The 18,916-nt window shown below is 42.0% G+C and overlaps 1 protein-coding gene across 2 annotated transcripts in view; it reads right to left on the bottom strand.

Moving 5' to 3' along the window:
• The window catches only part of TRPM7 (transient receptor potential cation channel subfamily M member 7), a 2,096,104-nt gene that overhangs the window by 1,406,899 nt on the left and 670,289 nt on the right, over nt 1–18,916 (bottom strand). For both annotated transcript variants that reach the window (XM_085644243.1, XM_085644244.1), the window contains exon 12: nt 3,331–3,465. In XM_085644243.1, the coding sequence (XP_085500369.1) occupies nt 3,331–3,465 (135 nt within the window). The remainder of the gene's footprint in view (nt 1–3,330; nt 3,466–18,916) is intronic.

Here is an 18,916-nt window from a genome sequence, read left to right as displayed (position 1 = left end):
TGGCAGCCTGACAGCAGCACGGAGGAAAAGGTAATTTGAAACTGGACATCTTTCTCGAGACCCACTGGAGGGTTTTAACACTGTGAAAACGCTGGGGAATATTTTAAACAATGGACAAATACTTGGACCCCACCGAGGGGGAAATACTTTGGCACTACAAAGCCCAGCATGCTACTCACTGGAGAGCGCATGTAAAGGGGAGAAAATGATTTGTAGTGAAGTTCCAGGTTTTGCGCAGGCCCCGCCCTATGATGAAGGTGCAGGAGCACCGAAACGCGTCAGGGATTGGCTATTGAATTGGGAAAGGGTGTGCCAGTTTGTGAATAAAGGTTCTGTTGAACAATTCCTCCAGGGAGTCGCGTCTTTGAAGCTCAGGAGCATCTTTGGATGATGTTAATACACAGCGGCTCCGGCCGTGAAAGATTGCACCGCCTGGCAGAAAGGAATACAGGTCTGCACGGCTGTAATTAATGGCAGCCTGACAGCAGCACGGAGGAAAAGGTAATTTGAAACTGGACATCTTTCTCGAGACCCACTGGAGGGTTTTAACACTGTGAAAACGCTGGGGAATATTTTAAACAATGGACAAATACTTGGACCCCACCGAGGGGGAAATACTTTGGCACTACAAAGCCCAGCATGCTACTCACTGGAGAGCGCATGTAAAGGGGAGAAAATGATTTGTAGTGAAGTTCCAGGTTTTGCGCAGGCCCCGCCCTATGATGAAGGTGCAGGAGCACCGAAACGCGTCAGGGATTGGCTATTGAATTGGGAAAGGGTGTGCCAGTTTGTGAATAAAGGTTCTGTTGAACAATTCCTCCAGGGAGTCGCGTCTTTGAAGCTCAGGAGCATCTTTGGATGATATATATATATATATATATATCCAAACCAAAGCCTCCTCCCAGGAAAGGAAAAGGCGCGATACAGCTCCGGGGTTAGATGACAAAGGCTTTATTATTTCAAAGGCGCGTGGTGCTCAAAGTTCCTGAAACGCTCAGGCAGACGCGTTTCAAGCCTCCAATGGCTCTCTTCAGTGCCGGTTTCACGAACTCTGTGCTCTGTAAGGGGGTCCGACGAGATGCAGCTGTGAAGTAGACCGCTCCCTCTGTGATGTCATCACTCCTCCACCAATAGGAGGTATGTAAGCCCCTTTAGGACCGAGTTCCCATGGGAAATCTGAAAATTCTATTTTGAATAACTTTGGCGCCGGTTGACTTATCTTTGTGAAATTTTCAAAACTAATGGGGCGCTCCGCTCAGCTCCTACCCTGAAAGTCTCGGGGTGATTCGTCAAGCAGGGGCTGAGAAAAAAGGGGGGTCCCAAAACGCGTTTTCCCATAGGACCTTTAGTCGAAGGTACAGCCCGAACGGCTGAACAGAATTACATGAAATTTGGCAAAGAGGTAGTTCTCAGGTCAGGCATGTGCCTTTTGCATATATGGTGTCAATCTGTTCAGTAGTTCCTGAGAAAATTGCAGTTAAGAGTACATAAATATCTATATGCGCGCACCGTGCGCGCACAGGGCGCTAACCAAATGTCCGCGAGCGTAATTCTGATTGGTGGTTAGATGTCAGTCAACATTCGAATCGGTCGAAATCAGGAAGTGTCGGACGCCATTTTGTGTGTGACAGTGAAAAAGAAAGGTAAAGAACGTGAAAAGGGGGCAGGGTAGAGTGTTCCTGACCCCCTAGCCTTTGTCAGGGGGTCCCTGAAGGACCCCGAAGGGTGAAAAAAACATTTTTTTTTTCAAAAAATCCCGGGGTGCGCATGGTGCGCGCACCGTGAAAAACCCTTGAAAAAAAAACATTTTAAACTGTTTATAAGTTTATAGAAGATATTAACTATGCTGTTCAACTTTATCCAAATTTAAAATAAAAGAGCTGAGCCATTCCATATTAAAGGATACAGTCAATCTATAACTATATACATAGGTAGCTTATTGTAAAATAAATATATAAAAAATATAATACATACATAAATTAGCATTTAAAAAACCTTACAAATTCACTAAAAAAACCATAGGTTTCGCACACGTTATAGTTAGAAATTAGCATTTAAAAAACCTTGCAAATTCACTGAAAAAACCATAGGTTTCACACACGTTATAGTTAGCTGGACATTTTACTCGTAAAAAACCATTGAAATTCCCCCGTTATAGTTAGTTCAGCTAACTATAACTCACGCGACCGCAATCCACTGCTGATGACGTCACATATTACATCACTCATGACATGGTCAGTGACATCACTCATGACATCACTGATGAGGACATCATCCAATGAATATGTGTCTTTCTGAAAAATAAATATTTTTTATATATGTATATCTAAAGGTTAATGGAAGAATAAATGGGTAAATAAGTGTCTAAATGGATGGGGTTTTTTTGTAAAATTAATTTTATAACTGACTTATTAACAGTATCTTAGTGAATACAGTGATGTAATATGTGACGTCATCAGCAGTGGATTGCGGTTGCGCGAGTTATAGTTAGCTGAACTAACTATAACGGGGGAATTTCAATGTTTTTTTACGAGTGAAATGTCCAGCTAACTATAACATGTGTGAAACCTATGGTTTTTTCAATATATATATCTCAAGTTTAATCTTTATAAGTCTCTGCTGCCTTACAGCTTGTTAAATGATCTTTCAGCTTCCCTTGTAAAGGAGGACTGACAGATGATAACATAATAACATGAAAGAGACTATCAATTTGAAATGGACTGTTTGAGCAGAGACAAACTAATTCTTAAAGTGGGTAAAAAATAACTGGGAACTCTAATATGTCTTTAGTGTTATTCTGGTAAAGATGAGGATTATGATGTCTAAGTATTTAAGGATTCTAATGTCTAAGTATTTAGGGACATTTCCGCAAGTGACAATGGATTTTTTAAGGATATTAGTAAAGTCAAAGAAGTTAAAATGCCACTTCGGGACGTTGAGAGGGGTGAGTCCTTATAGTTGCTTGATCAAGATGGAACACTTGACTACAAAGTACAGTCAACTAGAAAATTTGCACTGCACGAAAAATGTTGTAAAAGAGCTTTAAAAACAGGTTCTAAAGGCGGTGAATTTAATTACAAAAGAATCAGAATCTCAGAAATGCTTGGCATACAAATTTATAATATTCCCCATTTATACAATACTAATCTGAGTAAAACATTCTGAAAAGAAGAAAAAAACAGAACTACAGAAATCTATTCAAATTACATGTATAGTCAAATATTCATTGAGAATCCTATCTTCAATTCTGGTTGGGTATCAGGAAGTGGGCTGTCATTTGAGAATGGAAATATTCATATACAACATTTAAGAAAAAAGAAATGCACCTACTGTGTTGTATAGTTCCTCTAGCCGCGCAATTGTGAGAAACTTATGCATGCTGACTCCATTCTCAATAAGTAGTTTCACAAAGGCAACTCTATCCATAACAAGAGCATCTAACATTGCCTGCTCCAGAGATCCAACCTATGAAAGAGTGAAATAAATAATGTCAATAACTAGCATATAACTGCAGATAAAAAGCCATAAAAAGAGAAGTTACTGACTTGTAGTCCAAGTTCTGCACTGAAGGAACCTTAACGGTGTCAAACACCAGACTAACCCGCACTTGTGCGGGATCCACACACATGGAGGTAAAGCAGTGAATGGAGAAAACTCACATTTAAATGCACATCAACGAATTGCAGCCTACTTGGAGCTGGGTTTACCAAGTTCATTTTTTCCTCTCTTTTTTAAATAAGCCCCAAATTGAAAAAAATACTTAAAAGAACAATGCATTATAAATAACTATTACCGTGTTGCTTTACCCTCTCTGAAACACATTTGCAAATATAGGGCATGACAGACATATGTAGAATCCTGTAAAGCTGAAAATAGGACACTGCTTCTTTATGGATACTGAAGCTTCCCAATCGCATCATACCTTGTACTGACATTTGCTCTAGAGTACTGCTTCTTTAAACATTACTCTCACTATGAATTCCAAGGGAATTCTTTACCTGTCCGGTTTTCCATTCTTGAGGATTAAAGCCAGGGATGGTTGTTGTTTTGCACAGTAGCATAACCAGGCATTGGGTCTTTTCTGTCATTTGTATCAATGCATGAGTGCCTAGTACAAGTGTAAACAGACTGCCAGGTTGTGGAAATCACACAGCCAGGAAGTCTCTTCTGCCTTACCGCTTGTTAAATGAGCTTTCTGCTTCCGTTGTAAAGGATCACTGATAGATGATAACATAATACTGTGAAAGAGAATCAATTGGAAAAGGACCATTTGGGCAGAACCAGACCAATACTTATTGCAATATAGTTAACGGATTTGCCAGATAAAGGTAGGGTAGTTTTCTCCAGAAATATATCCCTGGATGGTGTCAGGCTTTGCCGAGTGGCGATGGCCAGCTCACGCACTGGGGATGGATGGCCGTGTTTGCTGAGAGTATGTTTCACCTACCTGAGAGATTCACGGAGACCCTGCTTACTCTGAGCGTCTCCTCCTGAATTGTCCCTCGCCTGCTCTGCTCCTACAGGCCCAGTCCTCAGCTCTGCACCTGTGTCCAATGCTACAACTAGTGCAGTGAGTGACAAGTTCCCACAACAAAGGCCCAAAGAGGTGTGAAATATCTGCACCAGGTTATAAACAGCCATGAAGAGTAACCAGGAAAGGGGACAAAAGGGTGGTTTTACATTTTTTTAAAACAAAAAAACTTTTCATTCTGAACAACATACTGCAGGCCCCTTGAACCCAACCGTTCACCAAGTGAAAGACTAATCAGCAGCCCCTGTCAGCAAAAGGACTTAATTAAGACTGGTCTGCTTTATCCTCATTCCACTGTCTAGATTTTCTGCCCCCTGCATCTCTCCTGGTACACTTCCACTAACTGGGAAAACAACATCACACCCGTCTTGTGCACAGGAACAGGCCAGGGGTTTTCAAAACTCCACCCTGCTTTGCTTCTATGTACAATACGTATACTACAATGGCCACAAACACGCACAACATACATTTGGATGGGATTAGATGAGAGGGTATAAATATGACTTTGAATTGGGGAGATACTCTCACTCAGTGCCAAATAACTGATTTTTGTGAAAGAGGGAAAAAAAACTTTAATAAGAGAATAGTGAAGGTAGAACTTTAAACAAGACTTTCTCTTTTTCAGTGCCAGCTCCCCTTGGGCAGAATGCAGATCCTGTACCACGGTTGGGTCACTCCAGACTATGTTTAAAAGCTCTGCCCTAGGCTTGTCACACAGCAGGCTCAGGCTCTTAATGTGTAAGTGATGTGTGCTTCTCCCGTGCCTGGAGGCGCTTTTGAAAAGCTGATCTACTCCCGCAGCACGGGAGCCGTATTCTGTTGGCCGCGAGGAGGGTGGAGTGCGGACTACAATGCCTAAGGGCATTCGCAGCAGGCGCCGCTTCCTGTTGCTTCTCCTGCGCTTGGAGGCGCTTTTAAAAAGCTCATCGGGCTCCCACAGTGCATGAGCCATATTCTGTTGGCGGGGAGGAGGGTGGAGTGCGGACTACAATCCTCAGGGGCATTCGTAGCAGGCGGCGTTTCCTGTAGATTCTCCAGCGACTGGAGGCACTTTTAACAAGCATTTACAATGCAATGGTCTCGGCATTGTTAAAGTTAGAGCTATTGACATTGCTCATAACCCCCACCACAAATATTCAACACAACACTTAACCAGCACTCTGAACTGCCACCCAAGACAGCACAGATATTCCACATGGGATTGGATTATGCCGCGCCTATGTTTTTTTACCAATAGTATGCAGCATAGCCGATGCTGTGCAGCATGGCAAAAGGGAAAAATGCAGTGACAGTCATGTACATGCATCACCATGCTTGTGCATGCGTACCAAATGATACAGGTGCCTTTTTTATTTACCAATATGAGTTGGATTGATGAAAAAAATAACAGGAGCGCAAGATCAAACCTTTTTTACTTCAAAATCTTTCAAAAGAGGAGCCGGTCATTTAGAGGATGGGGGATGCAACATAATAGAACACAAGGCAAAGGGAGAAGCACATAGGTGAGAGATGCACACAGACAAGAAAGGAATATCGAGAGTGGGGCAGAAATGTACATGGGCAAGAAAGAGAAACACGGAGAGCAGTGGCAGAGAATCACGAGCGCAGGTGGTGTTTGAAAAGCACATGGGCAAGAGAAGCACACAGACAAGAGAGCAACACTAGCACAGGAGTGGGAAGAGAAACACAGAGGCAAGAGAAACAAGCATTTGCAATGCAATAGGTCTCGCATTTACGCGAGTTTGAGATATTGACATTGCAAATGACAATGCCTTTTTTTGTTGTTTTTAAAACCTAAATAAAAGACATTGTCATTTACAATGCCAATAGCTTAAACTCGTGTACACGAGACCTATTGCATTGCAAATGCTTGTTTGTTGCTGGAACCGTAATCCTGCCTTCCTGTCCCTGCTTAGAGGGCAGTTAAGGAATGAGCTTCCCAGAGATAAGCACCTGATTTATGAGGTCTTTGAGCTCCACATGAAGGCCCCATGATGTTTACAATCCCTTGTGTTCGCACTGAAAGGGGGGTGGTTTATGGCCTTCACAGTCGCCTGCTAGAAGCTTCTTAGATGTTAGCTGTATCTGGGCCCGTGTTGTAATTGTGCTGCGTGCAAAAAAAGGCTCGCTTTTCAGCCAGCCATAAGCGGTATTTGGTGCTTCTATGAATGTTTCGTATGCCAGGGAGTTAAATAGTAGGGAAGTAACTCTCCTGCTGGGTCGACTATTGTTCAACAGACCCCCAAGGTCTCCCTTTAAGCAAAGCCCCAACAATTTTTCTCATTTTTCTTGAGCTGAAGGTGTCTTTTATTTACGTGTTTTGAAAACAGTTGCTGGCGGGGGAGGGGTGCTGGTGTTCTACTTGTGATAGTTTTAAGAGAAGAAAAGCTGCTACCTAGTCCTGATAAATAAAAATGAGATACATCTGCAGCTACTGTAGAAATCCATTTTAAGAAAGAGAAACATTTCACACTGTGCTGGGTTACAGGATGGGTGTTTTTTCAGCCTCGTTTAATTGATGGTACATCATGCTGCATCATTTTCTCAGCAATTTCTCAAGAAGCATTTTGCGTATCCCTAGTAAGTGATAAAGTTTGAGACTGGCCATCAAACTGCACAATTATTCAGCCTTACACAATACCCTGTATGTGAAACCCAATTTTAAGGTGTTAAAACGGCTTATAAGGGTAGTATATAAATACAATAATAAAATGCCACGTTCCAAGCGGCATAGGCTATTTATTATGTGAACATGCAAAGGTGCAGAACGTTAGCTCATGATGTGAAAGACTGGAGCCCCTCCCCTTTTCTGCAATTTTATATACAGCAAGCTCAAACCGAAGGTATTTGATCGCTTTACCTGAGCTCCAAAGTCCGATTCCTTTTTAGGCACGTGAGGTTAAGTGATTTGCCGAGAATCACAGGATGTTGAGCCTAAATCGGTTTCAAAGTATGGAGCTTTGATTGTGCACTCGCTCCAAAGCTGCACCGGAGATATTGCGTATTGTTACAGATAGAAGAAGCATTGTGTATAATCTAAAATATATAAGTATTACTTATCTAAAGCCACCCATTGCAAAAGTAGTCCCTGGGCGGTGTCCCCAAACTGTGGTGAGTGGGCAGAGACTGTGAGAGAGACTTTGGCAGAACAATGGATGAAGAGGGGTCACTGAAAGCCGATGTAAGCAAGCATGCATAGTGCATATATATTTTATATATTTATTTAAAACAAAAGGTGTTGGATTATGCCAGACAAAAAATAACGGGCGATCTCGGAAAGAAGCGGTTTACCAAAGAAAGAGAGGAGTCGGACAATGTTTTCTAGCTGTGAACCGCAATGCCGGTCATGCCAATTACTGGGAAGTGCCCTGAATGTGATTTGGTTGCAAGCACGTCTTGCATCCACTTAATTAGGTGACGAGAGTGCTGTGTTTATGCTATAACGGCTCTGGCTGCGCTCGTGGCTGTAACCAGTTCACACAAATGGCCCATGGCACTCTGTGCACTGGCAGGCTGCGCCTCTTGGGGGGTCAGACTGGTTTATTAGATTGTGGTTCCGACAGGCTCGGATCAACTTCCATGTTAAAGATTTAAACAAGGTGCAGTGTGTTTAATGCCGAAAAGTTCAACGAGAAGTGTTTTGACTGGGAAGACGGAAATACTTTCACCCCAAATTAAATGCAGACAAAGGTTGTTTTCCCTGAACAAAAGCAAAGAAATATACATACATTAGCGACAAGCCTGGGTCCTACATTCTTGTCCCCCACCCCCTGAGGGGGCGATGGGCATTAATATGCTACATTGAGGTTGCGCGAGGCGTTTACAGTCACATCCTGCTCGAAAAAACAAGCCCGGCGGAGCGTGGCGCGCGCTTGGGGGCGGGGGAGCGCATTGCAGGCGGGGGAGCGGACCCTTTGAAGTGCTCCTAAAAAGCGGATTGCATGGCGGCACGATGCGCGTGATTGTGCGCGTGCTAGCCATGCAATCCGCTTTTTGGGAGCACTTTTCATACCCGCAAACTTTTCAAAACTGCCGGTGCTCTGCACCGGTGAGACACGGCCCACTTAAAGCCCTCCCCCTGCATGGCCTGTTAAGAGAACTTTACTTATGTACATCCTTCCTACCATTTGCTCCCGATTTCCGGCTTTTCGTTATGGTATTTCACGATGTGATTGTTTTGGTCTTATTCTAAAAGTGTCCATACACCACGTCGGCGCTATATAAAATAACAAAAATAAAATGTAAAAAGAAACGAGGTAAGTGTGGTATTTACACAGCGCGGACTTGATGTTCGAGTCTTTCGATTCATAGGCCAGCTGGCTAGTACCATGGTAGGATTAACGAATGGTCGACCGGCTAACCAGCCTCTTTTCAATCATGAACCTGCTCAAGAAAACAGGTCTCCTTGATTCGTCCCGTCCGTCCGTCCTTCCTCGACATTAAGCTGTCAGATATCCGGTAACGCAAGACCCTTACACGTACCAGAGCTTACTTAACTAAAGCACTTAGATTGGCAACAGAGAACAAATGTTTCCGGTCAGCTGCTGTAAATAGGCAGGATTTTGCGTGAGTAACCAATTTACTGTGGTTACATTTGAATGGCGCTTCATTTACCCAGTCATTGTGGTATCTTTCTCACCCTGATTGGAAGGTGTCCGAAAACGGAGTGCTGATTGGTTGATAGGTGTCATTGGTTGAATCGTGGAAGCACGTACACCTAAGAGGGGATGCCGCAAAGTTGTATAAAGGCAAGACGGATTATAGGGGAGAGGACGGTAAGTTTGAAATAATATGACAGCTGAGTGTCGAAAGTTGGGAGCGTGTGACCAAAAAACGTACGAGACCACTGACAGACTTGACACATACGCCAACTTCGGGAAACCATTCATGTTTTGTCACATTTAAGTGAAGAGCTGACCAGGTCAAATTCGTGAGTCCGGAGAGCAGAGTGGATATAACGAGAGGGTGGCATGACAGTAAAGAACAAAACGGTAGGAGAACGGAGGATCAAAGTGAGAAGATAACATTTGAAAGCGGATCTGATTAAGGGAAGGCAAAGAGAGCAGGCTCGTGTGGAGATATGAGCACAACTGATTGTGAGAAAGTGGCTTACATTGAGGTTGCGCGAGGCGTTTACAGTCACATCCTGCTCCAGAAAAAACAAGCCCGGTGGAGCGTGGCGCGCGCGCGCTTGGGGGCGGGGGAGCGGACCCTTTGAAGTGCTCCCAAAAAGCGGATTGCATGGCGGCGCGATGTGCGTGATTGTGCGCGTGCTAGCCATGCAATCCGCTTTTTGGGAGCACTTTTCAAACCCGTATTCTATAGTCTCGCTTTGCGATCGCTTACGCGATAGCAAGGCGAGACCTAAAAAAACACACTGAGTAGGTGGCAGAGAAGCATATCGGCGAGAGACGAATACGGTGAGCTGGGTCCAAAAAGCACACAAGATCTGTGGGTGGTTGAGAAGCACACGGGTGAGAGAGCAACACAAGCACTGGTGAGGGAAAAGAGGAACACAGACGAGAGAGAGCAACACAGATAGGAGGGTTGGTAGAAATGCACATGGTCGAGAAGAACAGAGTTAGGGGGCAGAATATCGCAAGGGCAAGAGTGCACATCAAAGCAGAAGAGGACAGAGGCAAGTAAGAGTGACAAGTGTGGGTGGGGGAAAAGCACACAGACGAGAGAGAAATGTGGAGCATGCAGGGTAGCACATGGGCGAGAGGGGATTACGGAACACAGAGGGGAGAGAAGCACGCTGTCAAGACAACTGGAAAACACATGCACTCGCATTGAGTGCTTAAACTACAAAAATCCAATGGCTCTAGATTAGTAGCATCAAATCACCAGAATATTGGGTCGGCACTGTTCTGGGCTTTAAATAATTACCTGTTGGCACTGATTTATTAAATGTAATCACGTAAATGGAAACAAGGTAGCTAGCATTCTGCGAAAACCCACTTAGTCTTCGTGAACCTACAAACACTTTACTCCCTTGACAGCTTCTGCCATGACAGCTTCTGCCACAACCCCCTTTAGCTCGCAAGACAGTACTGCTCCTTCACCATCACCGCTGCCAACTCCTGCTGATCTACCGCCTGACCCAGGAGTCCAAAATTTTTAGTTTGCAAGCGGCAAAGAGCCGGCAATCTTCCGCCGAGCCTGGTATCAGTGCAGTCACTCGGGCTAGGCAGGGTAAAAGAGCGTCCGGCTCCGGAAGTACTTTGTGGGAGAAATTAGAACGTGGAGCCAACCGGAAGTTGCTCTCAGAAAGAGAGGACTGGGAGGGAGCGCAACCGGAAGTAAAAGAGTGAGAAAACGTAGGGGAGAGCGACGCCGTCATAGGCTCTTGCTTACCACAGCGGGTTGTAACCAAATCGCTGTGTGTGTTTACCGGAGACTGCTAGTTAGGCTTAGCAGTGCCTTCCACGAGGAGGCACAGTAGAAAGGGAACGGTGCTCAGGCTGGAAGCATTTACACTGTGGTTTGTAACCGAATCGCGATGTGTGTTTACCGGAGACTGCGAGTTAGGCTTAGCGGTGCCTTCCACGAGGAGGCACAGTAGAGAGGGAACGGTATTCAGGCTGAAATCATTTACATTTTTTAATTAGTAAATTGTTAATATTAGGTACACATGACAAAACACAAGATTAAGGGAAAAGGAACAGTGTTTAAGGAAACGCTTGAACATCATGTGAAATCGTCAACATGCATTCTCTTCAGTTATTTGCAGTATTTCGATGTGCGAATACATTCTTAATAAGGGTGCAGCAAGACCCTAGCCTCGGAGCTAACAGGCCAAACGATGGAGGCAGAGCTATGCTTGGAGTCATTACAAGCCAAGCGCCCGCCATTCCCGCTGTTTCTTTTTGTATCGTGCTTTCAGTTAAGCGCGATTCAAAAATAAACAACGAAAACCTATATTTTAATTTTCAAGGTTGCTGCTTCTAACAAGTCTTACGTGCTGCCGCGGCGAGCGAGCCCAGCTGCCAGTCCTTGAGGGAATCGCCCTGAACACCACCGCCTTTCTCCGAGGTCAAGCAGAAATGCCTCGGAGAAACGCAGTGGCGTTTTCGGATTCGGGGGCGTGTTTTTCTTTCTCTACACTTGCCATTGGCTGGAATGTTTACATTCCAGAGGAGAGAAAGAATCGAAAAAACACGCCCCCAAATCTGAAAAAGACGGGGCTTGTTTGGAGAGACAATGCTCTTCTCCAATGGCTGACCAGTATTTCAGAGGCCAGCCAATGGAGAAGAGGAGAGAAGAGGGGCGGGTTCAAGCCCCACTACTCAAAGTCATTAAATCTCGCGAGCGAGACTGCGCAAGAGCACCCTTCGCTAGCCGAAACCTAAAAAGCTGATCGGGCTCCCGCAGTGCGAGATGTGCACGCGACGCGCACGGGCGAAGACCAGGCTAAGAGTGGGCCCATCTGCACCCGTCCGCGGCAAGCCAAGGCTGGGCTGGGCCACCTCTCTTGGATCAAAATTTTGAACTTCTGAGCCACAGTTGGAGGAATTACGCTCATAAATTAGTACAGCCTTTTAATTGGTTTTTAAGTTTTCTTTTTTAATCATGGGAAAACGTAATCTTGCAGCTGCTCCGTCAGGTATCAGAAACAAAAATACAAAACTAGACAATTATTTTGAAAACTGTGCCAGAGTTAATAGATGGGACTAAAGAGGACTGGTGAGGGGACTTGAAGAACAAGGTTGTGCATTGGTTCACTAAATACTGTCACTAAAATCCGAATTCTCGTTGCCAAAAATAATATTATGGCAATAAGAGTAAACTGGGTTGGGAAATCTCCAAAACTCTGTCAAGGGGACTGCATTGTCATAACTTTCAGTTTCCCAGAAATAGTAAGAGCATTGGTTAGTGAGCTTTGCACTAGAAGGGCACATACCATTTACACTGACCAATATATTTTCACCTCTCAGAAGATGCAGTGATCCTGACTGACTACACCAGGTTGTAGAATATAATCCCTGTTCTACCATGATTGCAAAAAATACCAATGACAACTAATCAAGAACCAGATTCAATCGAAGTATTATCACAAAAAAACTTGATGTTAGCAACATGGAACATTGTGGGTATAAAAAATAAGCTGAATGGTGAAGCATGGCTCCATCAATTAGAAATTGTCACATCATTTGCTTGAAAGAAACCTAGCATACGGAACATTTTCATATTGATGGATTTTCTACGGTTGCTACCTCAGTGACTCCCTCTTGGAATGGAAGGGCTAAAGGAGGACTAGCTGTTTTGGTTTCCATTACATGCCCTTTATTTTTAAAGAAAGCTTATACCGACTCACAATTTTTTCAATTCCTGTGGTTTTTAACTTCTCATAATCAGTGTTTTTTAATAATTTTTATAACAACGTTTTTGGTAATACTAGAAATCAAGTCATAATGGCACTTGAGAAGAAGTTAGACTCATTTATAAAACACATTAGAAATGACTTTTTTTTATCTGGGCTGTAGATTTCAACAGTAAGAAATGTGATATTTTGGAAGGGAAATACTGTGGATACAGGAATGAGCATGGTGAAAATTATTCCCACTTCCCACACAATTTATATGGAGATACTATTAATGGTGCAATGCATAAATATAATCTAGAATTATTGGAACAATCGACTGCAGAAGGACAACCCCAGTTACCAACTTACGAAAGCCATAGACAGCCCTCAATCATTGATTATATATTGATTTCCGAATTTGGACGAGAACAAATAGTGAAAATGGAGGTGATAGAAAGCTCTTTTAGTGATCATCATCTGTTATTTTGGACTCTTAGACTTAATCAGATTCCCCAGGAGGGGCCTTTTTTAGCCCCTAATATGGTAACTCAAGGAGAGAATGGCATCAGTATTAAATTGTCTGGTGTTAGCCCAATTGAATTTTCAGATAAAATAATGCATGAATGTCAACATGATATTGAGATCTGCAAAAAGGGGGATTATTTTGATTGTCACATCATTAGGGCCATCTGTAATATTACCTCTTCAATTTCTGGGGGCCTAAAAATTAAGAATAAAAAGATAGCCTTTAAAAACGTTAGTTGGTTTGACTGTCAATGCACTAAAGCCAATCAAGCTTTAAAAAATGCCCTAAAGGTTAGTCCAAGAGATAGTGAACTAATAAAACCACAAAGGATGCTATATAAACAAACAGACGCTCAAGAAGAAGGAAAAGGGAGATAGAAGATCAGGCATGGGAAAAATTAGCCCAAACGGCTAATACACGGTATGCCCCCTTATTCTGGAAAACAATTAATCACCCCTATGGTCCAGCCCTCAGACTGGATAAAGTATTTTGGACAGGTTTTTAACCCAGATAATGAAATTTATGTACCATCAGATAATGGAGATTTTATAACTATGGATTGCCCAAATTTGACCACTATCACTCTGGATGAGGTTACAGTGGCCCTAGATAGATGTGTAAATGGGAAGGCACCTGGACCCAATGGGGTCCCAGTAGATATTTTTTAAGACTGATACAGGTCTTTGGACGCCAATTTTACAAAGTGTGTGTAATGCTGCTGCAGGTGGTTTGATGCCCAGAACTTGGACAGAAAGTATTATAGTACCGATTTTCAAGAAGGGATATAGAAGTGACGCTAAATGTTATTGCCCCATTTTCCTCCTTGACACAATGTCAAAATAGATGGGTAGGATCCTTCTGGAGAGACTAGAAATCTGGGCAACTGATAACTCAATCCTTACAGACACACAGTATGGATTTAGAAGGGAGATAGCGACTGTTGAGCAGTGCATCAACCTTCACTTAATAATTAGTAAATATACAGTTGCAAAAAAGGGCCATTTACAATTGTGTTTTGGCGACCTCACAAGTGCGTTCGATTTAGTTAATCATGTGAAATTATGGCAAACCTTGGCTCTTATGGGTGATGCAAGTGATATTATTGTGTATCTGTCACAAATATATAAACAATTGAATAAAAGAGTTCAATATGGGACTGGAGGAGAGTGTAATACCCGTGTTAGAGTAACACTGGGAATTAGGCAGGGATTTGTTCTTGCACCACTCCTGTTTTCTTTATTTATAAAAGGAGTAGACTAATGTCTGCAAAAGAGAAAGGCTGTGTCCCTAGACTTGGTAACCATGATGTCCCCACTTTGCTTTATGCGGATGATGCGGTTCTTTTGCCTAGAACCGCTAACAGGCTTCAGTGCCTAATTGCGAAGTTTGCAGAATATATGCAGGAAAAAGATTTAGTACTCAATTTGAAAAAAACATTTACGATGGTCTGTAGAAAAGGGAAGCCAAATATTAGGACACACCATGTAAATGGGGTGCCTACTGCTGAAACACATTTAATCTCGAATTTATGACTGTTGTTTACATCAAATTGCCATTGGGGACCCCATATTAATTATTGTAAATTAAAATTTACACGGACTAGAGAGGCAATTTTTTGATTTTCAATAAAAATGGGGAATAAACCAATTACAGAAATTTGTACCCTCTACAGGAGTAAGTGTTTTACTGGAACTTGTTATGGTGCTGCGCTTTGGGGAGCGGCTATCCATGGTGTCCTCCAGACTCAAGAAAATATCTGCTTAAGAAGATTGTTAGCCGTTCCCAACTCTACCCCTATATATAGTGTGCACAAAGAGCTTGCTCCCCTTATATTAATGATTTTATAAGTTTAGCAGCCTTACTGTCTGGTACGGGATTTGGGGTAAGGAGGGAACCAAATTTAAGCAGGAAATCATTAAGGATTGCCTCACCCTTGAGCATGGTAAAACAATTCCTTGGTTGATGAATATTAGTAATCTTTTAAAAGAATGTGCCGAGAACAATGGTTTTAAGAATCCTTTACAAATTCTTAATTATAGTAAAAAGTAACTAAAAACAGGGCTCATACAATCAAGGGAATGGTTTAGAGAAGCCGAGGCAAAATCGAAGCAGGTGACTAGGGCATACTGTGATAGGTCAATTGGACCTGGGACACAGCGCTATCTACTCCAGGTCTCAAACACAAAACATAGATTTTATCTTACTAGGTTAATAATGGGGACCATCCATTTTTCAATAGCTTTTCCAACCATGGGCGAGTGGAAACAATCTTCCAAAGTGCCCCTATGGTGGAAAATCGGACCAGACAACCTTACATTTTATTTTATGATTTTTATAGAGATATCAGGAAGAGCACCTTACGCCCATTATTTTTAAAGGAAAGATTGTTCACCTATAAAATTGCCTGTGATTTTATCTGTAAATTAGAAAATGATAAGAGTTTGTAATGCGGTGGCGGTTCATAATCAAATGGAAATTAAAAGAAGAAAGTATAACTCACATCTAGTGGCCTTAGTTTATGAAGGTGACAGGATGCATATCGACTAATGATGTCTAGGGATGTTGCGTCATGTCATACATTGTGCACCTGGCACTTTATGTATAAATTATATCCTGCGTTTACTTTTTCCTTGTATCATTCTCAATATGTTTATCTAGGTATAGAATAATTTTTAATTCCCTATGTGTCTTAATGTACCGATAATGATGAATAATGAAGATGTTCATTATTATTTTTTAGGATGCTTTTATGGTTGTACTATTTTTAACCAAATAAAGCTTTGAATTGATTGAAGTGATGTGTACACTTAAAAATTACTCCTTTAAGCTGTCTGCCCCGGATATGCAGTACAATGTTGCTTCTTTCTACAGCTCACATCCTCCAATTGTCTGCTATCTCAGAAAACGTTCTCCCACTATACTACTAAAAACCTGCATGAATTATTTACCTTGACTTACTGCTTGATTCCTCTACTTTCTTTTTGTAGCGCGGCCCTTTTCTCATCATCCATCCTCTGCATGCCTTCGATTTCTGAATATTGCCTCATCTCATCCTCATGCTGGTCAGCCTTATTCCTTCTCATTGGAATTCTGCAATTAGCTCATACCTCACTTAATAGAGCACCTAATTTCATAGATCACAATTTCTCCTCTTTCAACCCCTATACCTGTATTCTAACATTACTTAATATCTGCCAGCCTATCTCACCAACCACTCACCTGAAACCACATAACCTCCACTAATGAGCACACCAAACTGGTATTAACAAAGTCTATCAACTAAGTAACTGGCATAAATGCATGCAATTTATGTAACTAATCACAATGCTCACTAGAATAACCATTAACCTTGGGTTCCAGAGTAGCGTGCTTCTCACCGTAAAGCGATTCAATGCCTCAATTGAGGTGGAAAGCACTATATAATTACAATCACAAAATAAGTGGGAGCTCTTTTTAATGTCCTTAATCTTATCCAGGTACAATTAAATGCTTACATATTTAAGGACTTTCTGCCAATGGAATTTCAAAGAATATCAGCAAAGTCTAAGAAGTTTTAATAACAATTTGGGAAGTTAAGCGAGGTGAGTCTGCATGACTGCTTGATCATGGTGGATTAAAATGTATGGTTCCAGCGCAGAGAAAGTCTGAATCTGACTAACCCAAGCAAAAAGTGCTGGCAACAAGAAATGCTGCACTGCATGAAAAAGGTTGCAATGCGGCTTAATAAACATGTTCAAAAGTGGGTGAAATCAATTTCAAAAGAACCACAATAAGATCCACAGAAGGTGGCAGTGGCGGGGCATAAATAATGGCATCAAAATCTGATTGTGCAAGCGTGTCCAGCATTCTTTAGTGTGCAATTAGGGGCATTTAGGAGATTTTTCCTCCTAATGATCTTTTTTTACATGAAAAACCAGACCCAAATGCTGACTTTTACGGAACAATCTTTACACAATTTGACTAAGAATGCAAAGGTGCTGATAGGTCGGGACTGAAATAATTCAGCCATTTAAATGTGTGCCTTACCCTCATCAAGCGTTATTGGCATTTATCGCTTCCGGAAACGTCTGGTAACAGAATAGCGGATTTTCTCATACAATTTTTCTAAAAAGTGGCTGAAGGGCTACATGCATTACAGACAGCTACAGTAGGATTATGCCATTTTAAGTGGCCTATCATTTGCAGAACGCATATTTCTTCTGTTTATTTTTCCACCCTGTTCCTTCCAAGTAGATTTGTCACTAACCTATTATAAGAGAAAATCTATATAAAGTTATACAACTCACAATCGTATAGTATACACAGCAGAGGCACAAATTCTACAGTCTCACAAAGCAATAATACTACTCAATTAAATACATCTTACACGATCAGGAGCAGACCGGTTAGCCTAAGCCCGCACGTTCAATTCCTAGACAATAACAGTGATACAACAGAAGGTTTTCCAATATAGGTGATACAGTTCTTTCACAAACCATGAATCACACACAGGAATACGTGCCGTCTAGTAACAAAGAATGCAAATCAGAAATAGATTCCCAAATTGTGTCGAATTAGTTATTAAATATCAGCCTTAAATATATTTCTGAAATGCAATTATATTATAAAACATTGGCTTGCCGGTTTCTTAAAATACGTCATTCGATTTTGATTTACAAAACATGAATGTACACGGTCACTAATGCAAAACAGAAGCTTGCAATTTAACGAAAAAAATGTATGTTGGACCTGGAATGTCTGATTGCACTTTTAATAAAAACATGTTTAGATCCCTAATCACCAGTCTGCCATTTTCGCTGAGCATTCATTCCAATGCACTGCTGTCACACACCGCCACAAAAAAAAAAAAAAAAAAAATTCACATCCATGTATCAACATCATCAAATACTAGAGACTTCTATCTAATGAAATTAATTTCATTGCAAGGGACAGCAATAATTATATTAAGTCGAGGATGAGCATCATTCTGGGTGCCACTGTGACGCAACAGAGACGAAACAAAGTGAAGAACATTTAATAAATGTTAACGCTAGGCCATAACAATGCCAGAATTTGACAGATCATCACCAAACGGTTCTAATAAGCCATGCACGGATGGCACCGTCATTCCGCAAAGGCAAGCCAGATTGTGGCTAAACACTCTAAAATGTTTTGCATCTACAGCCCACAGAAATGTAAACACCAGTAGATGCTCCGGTTCCCGAGCAGCTGAAAAGTAGTTGTGGGTGCGTTATGGGCCCTGTTTAGCGTGGTACAACCCCACAAAGAAACATTCTTCAACTAAAATCCTTTATGCCAGGAATCAGATGCTAGCAAATATAAAAATGCATTTATTTTCTTCTCACTTGTAGACCACTTCAATCTCATATGCGGTTGTCTTTGTGGTTACATTTTGAACACTGCCTATTACTAGTTTACAAAGCTCGAAACGCCAACTAACTGTTAATGAGCATATGCTGTAGTAAAATCCACACTCACAAACAACCCCAGCCCTCTTCTTTCTAGTTAAAATTACCAGCAGCAGTGGCGGATACCGGGGACGTGCCTTCGGAAA

This window comes from Triturus cristatus, chromosome 3_1, assembly GCF_964204655.1.
Source record: "Triturus cristatus chromosome 3_1, aTriCri1.1, whole genome shotgun sequence".
NCBI classification, from domain to species: domain Eukaryota; kingdom Metazoa; phylum Chordata; class Amphibia; order Caudata; family Salamandridae; genus Triturus; species Triturus cristatus.
This window is presented reverse-complemented; position numbering and strand designations above follow the sequence as displayed.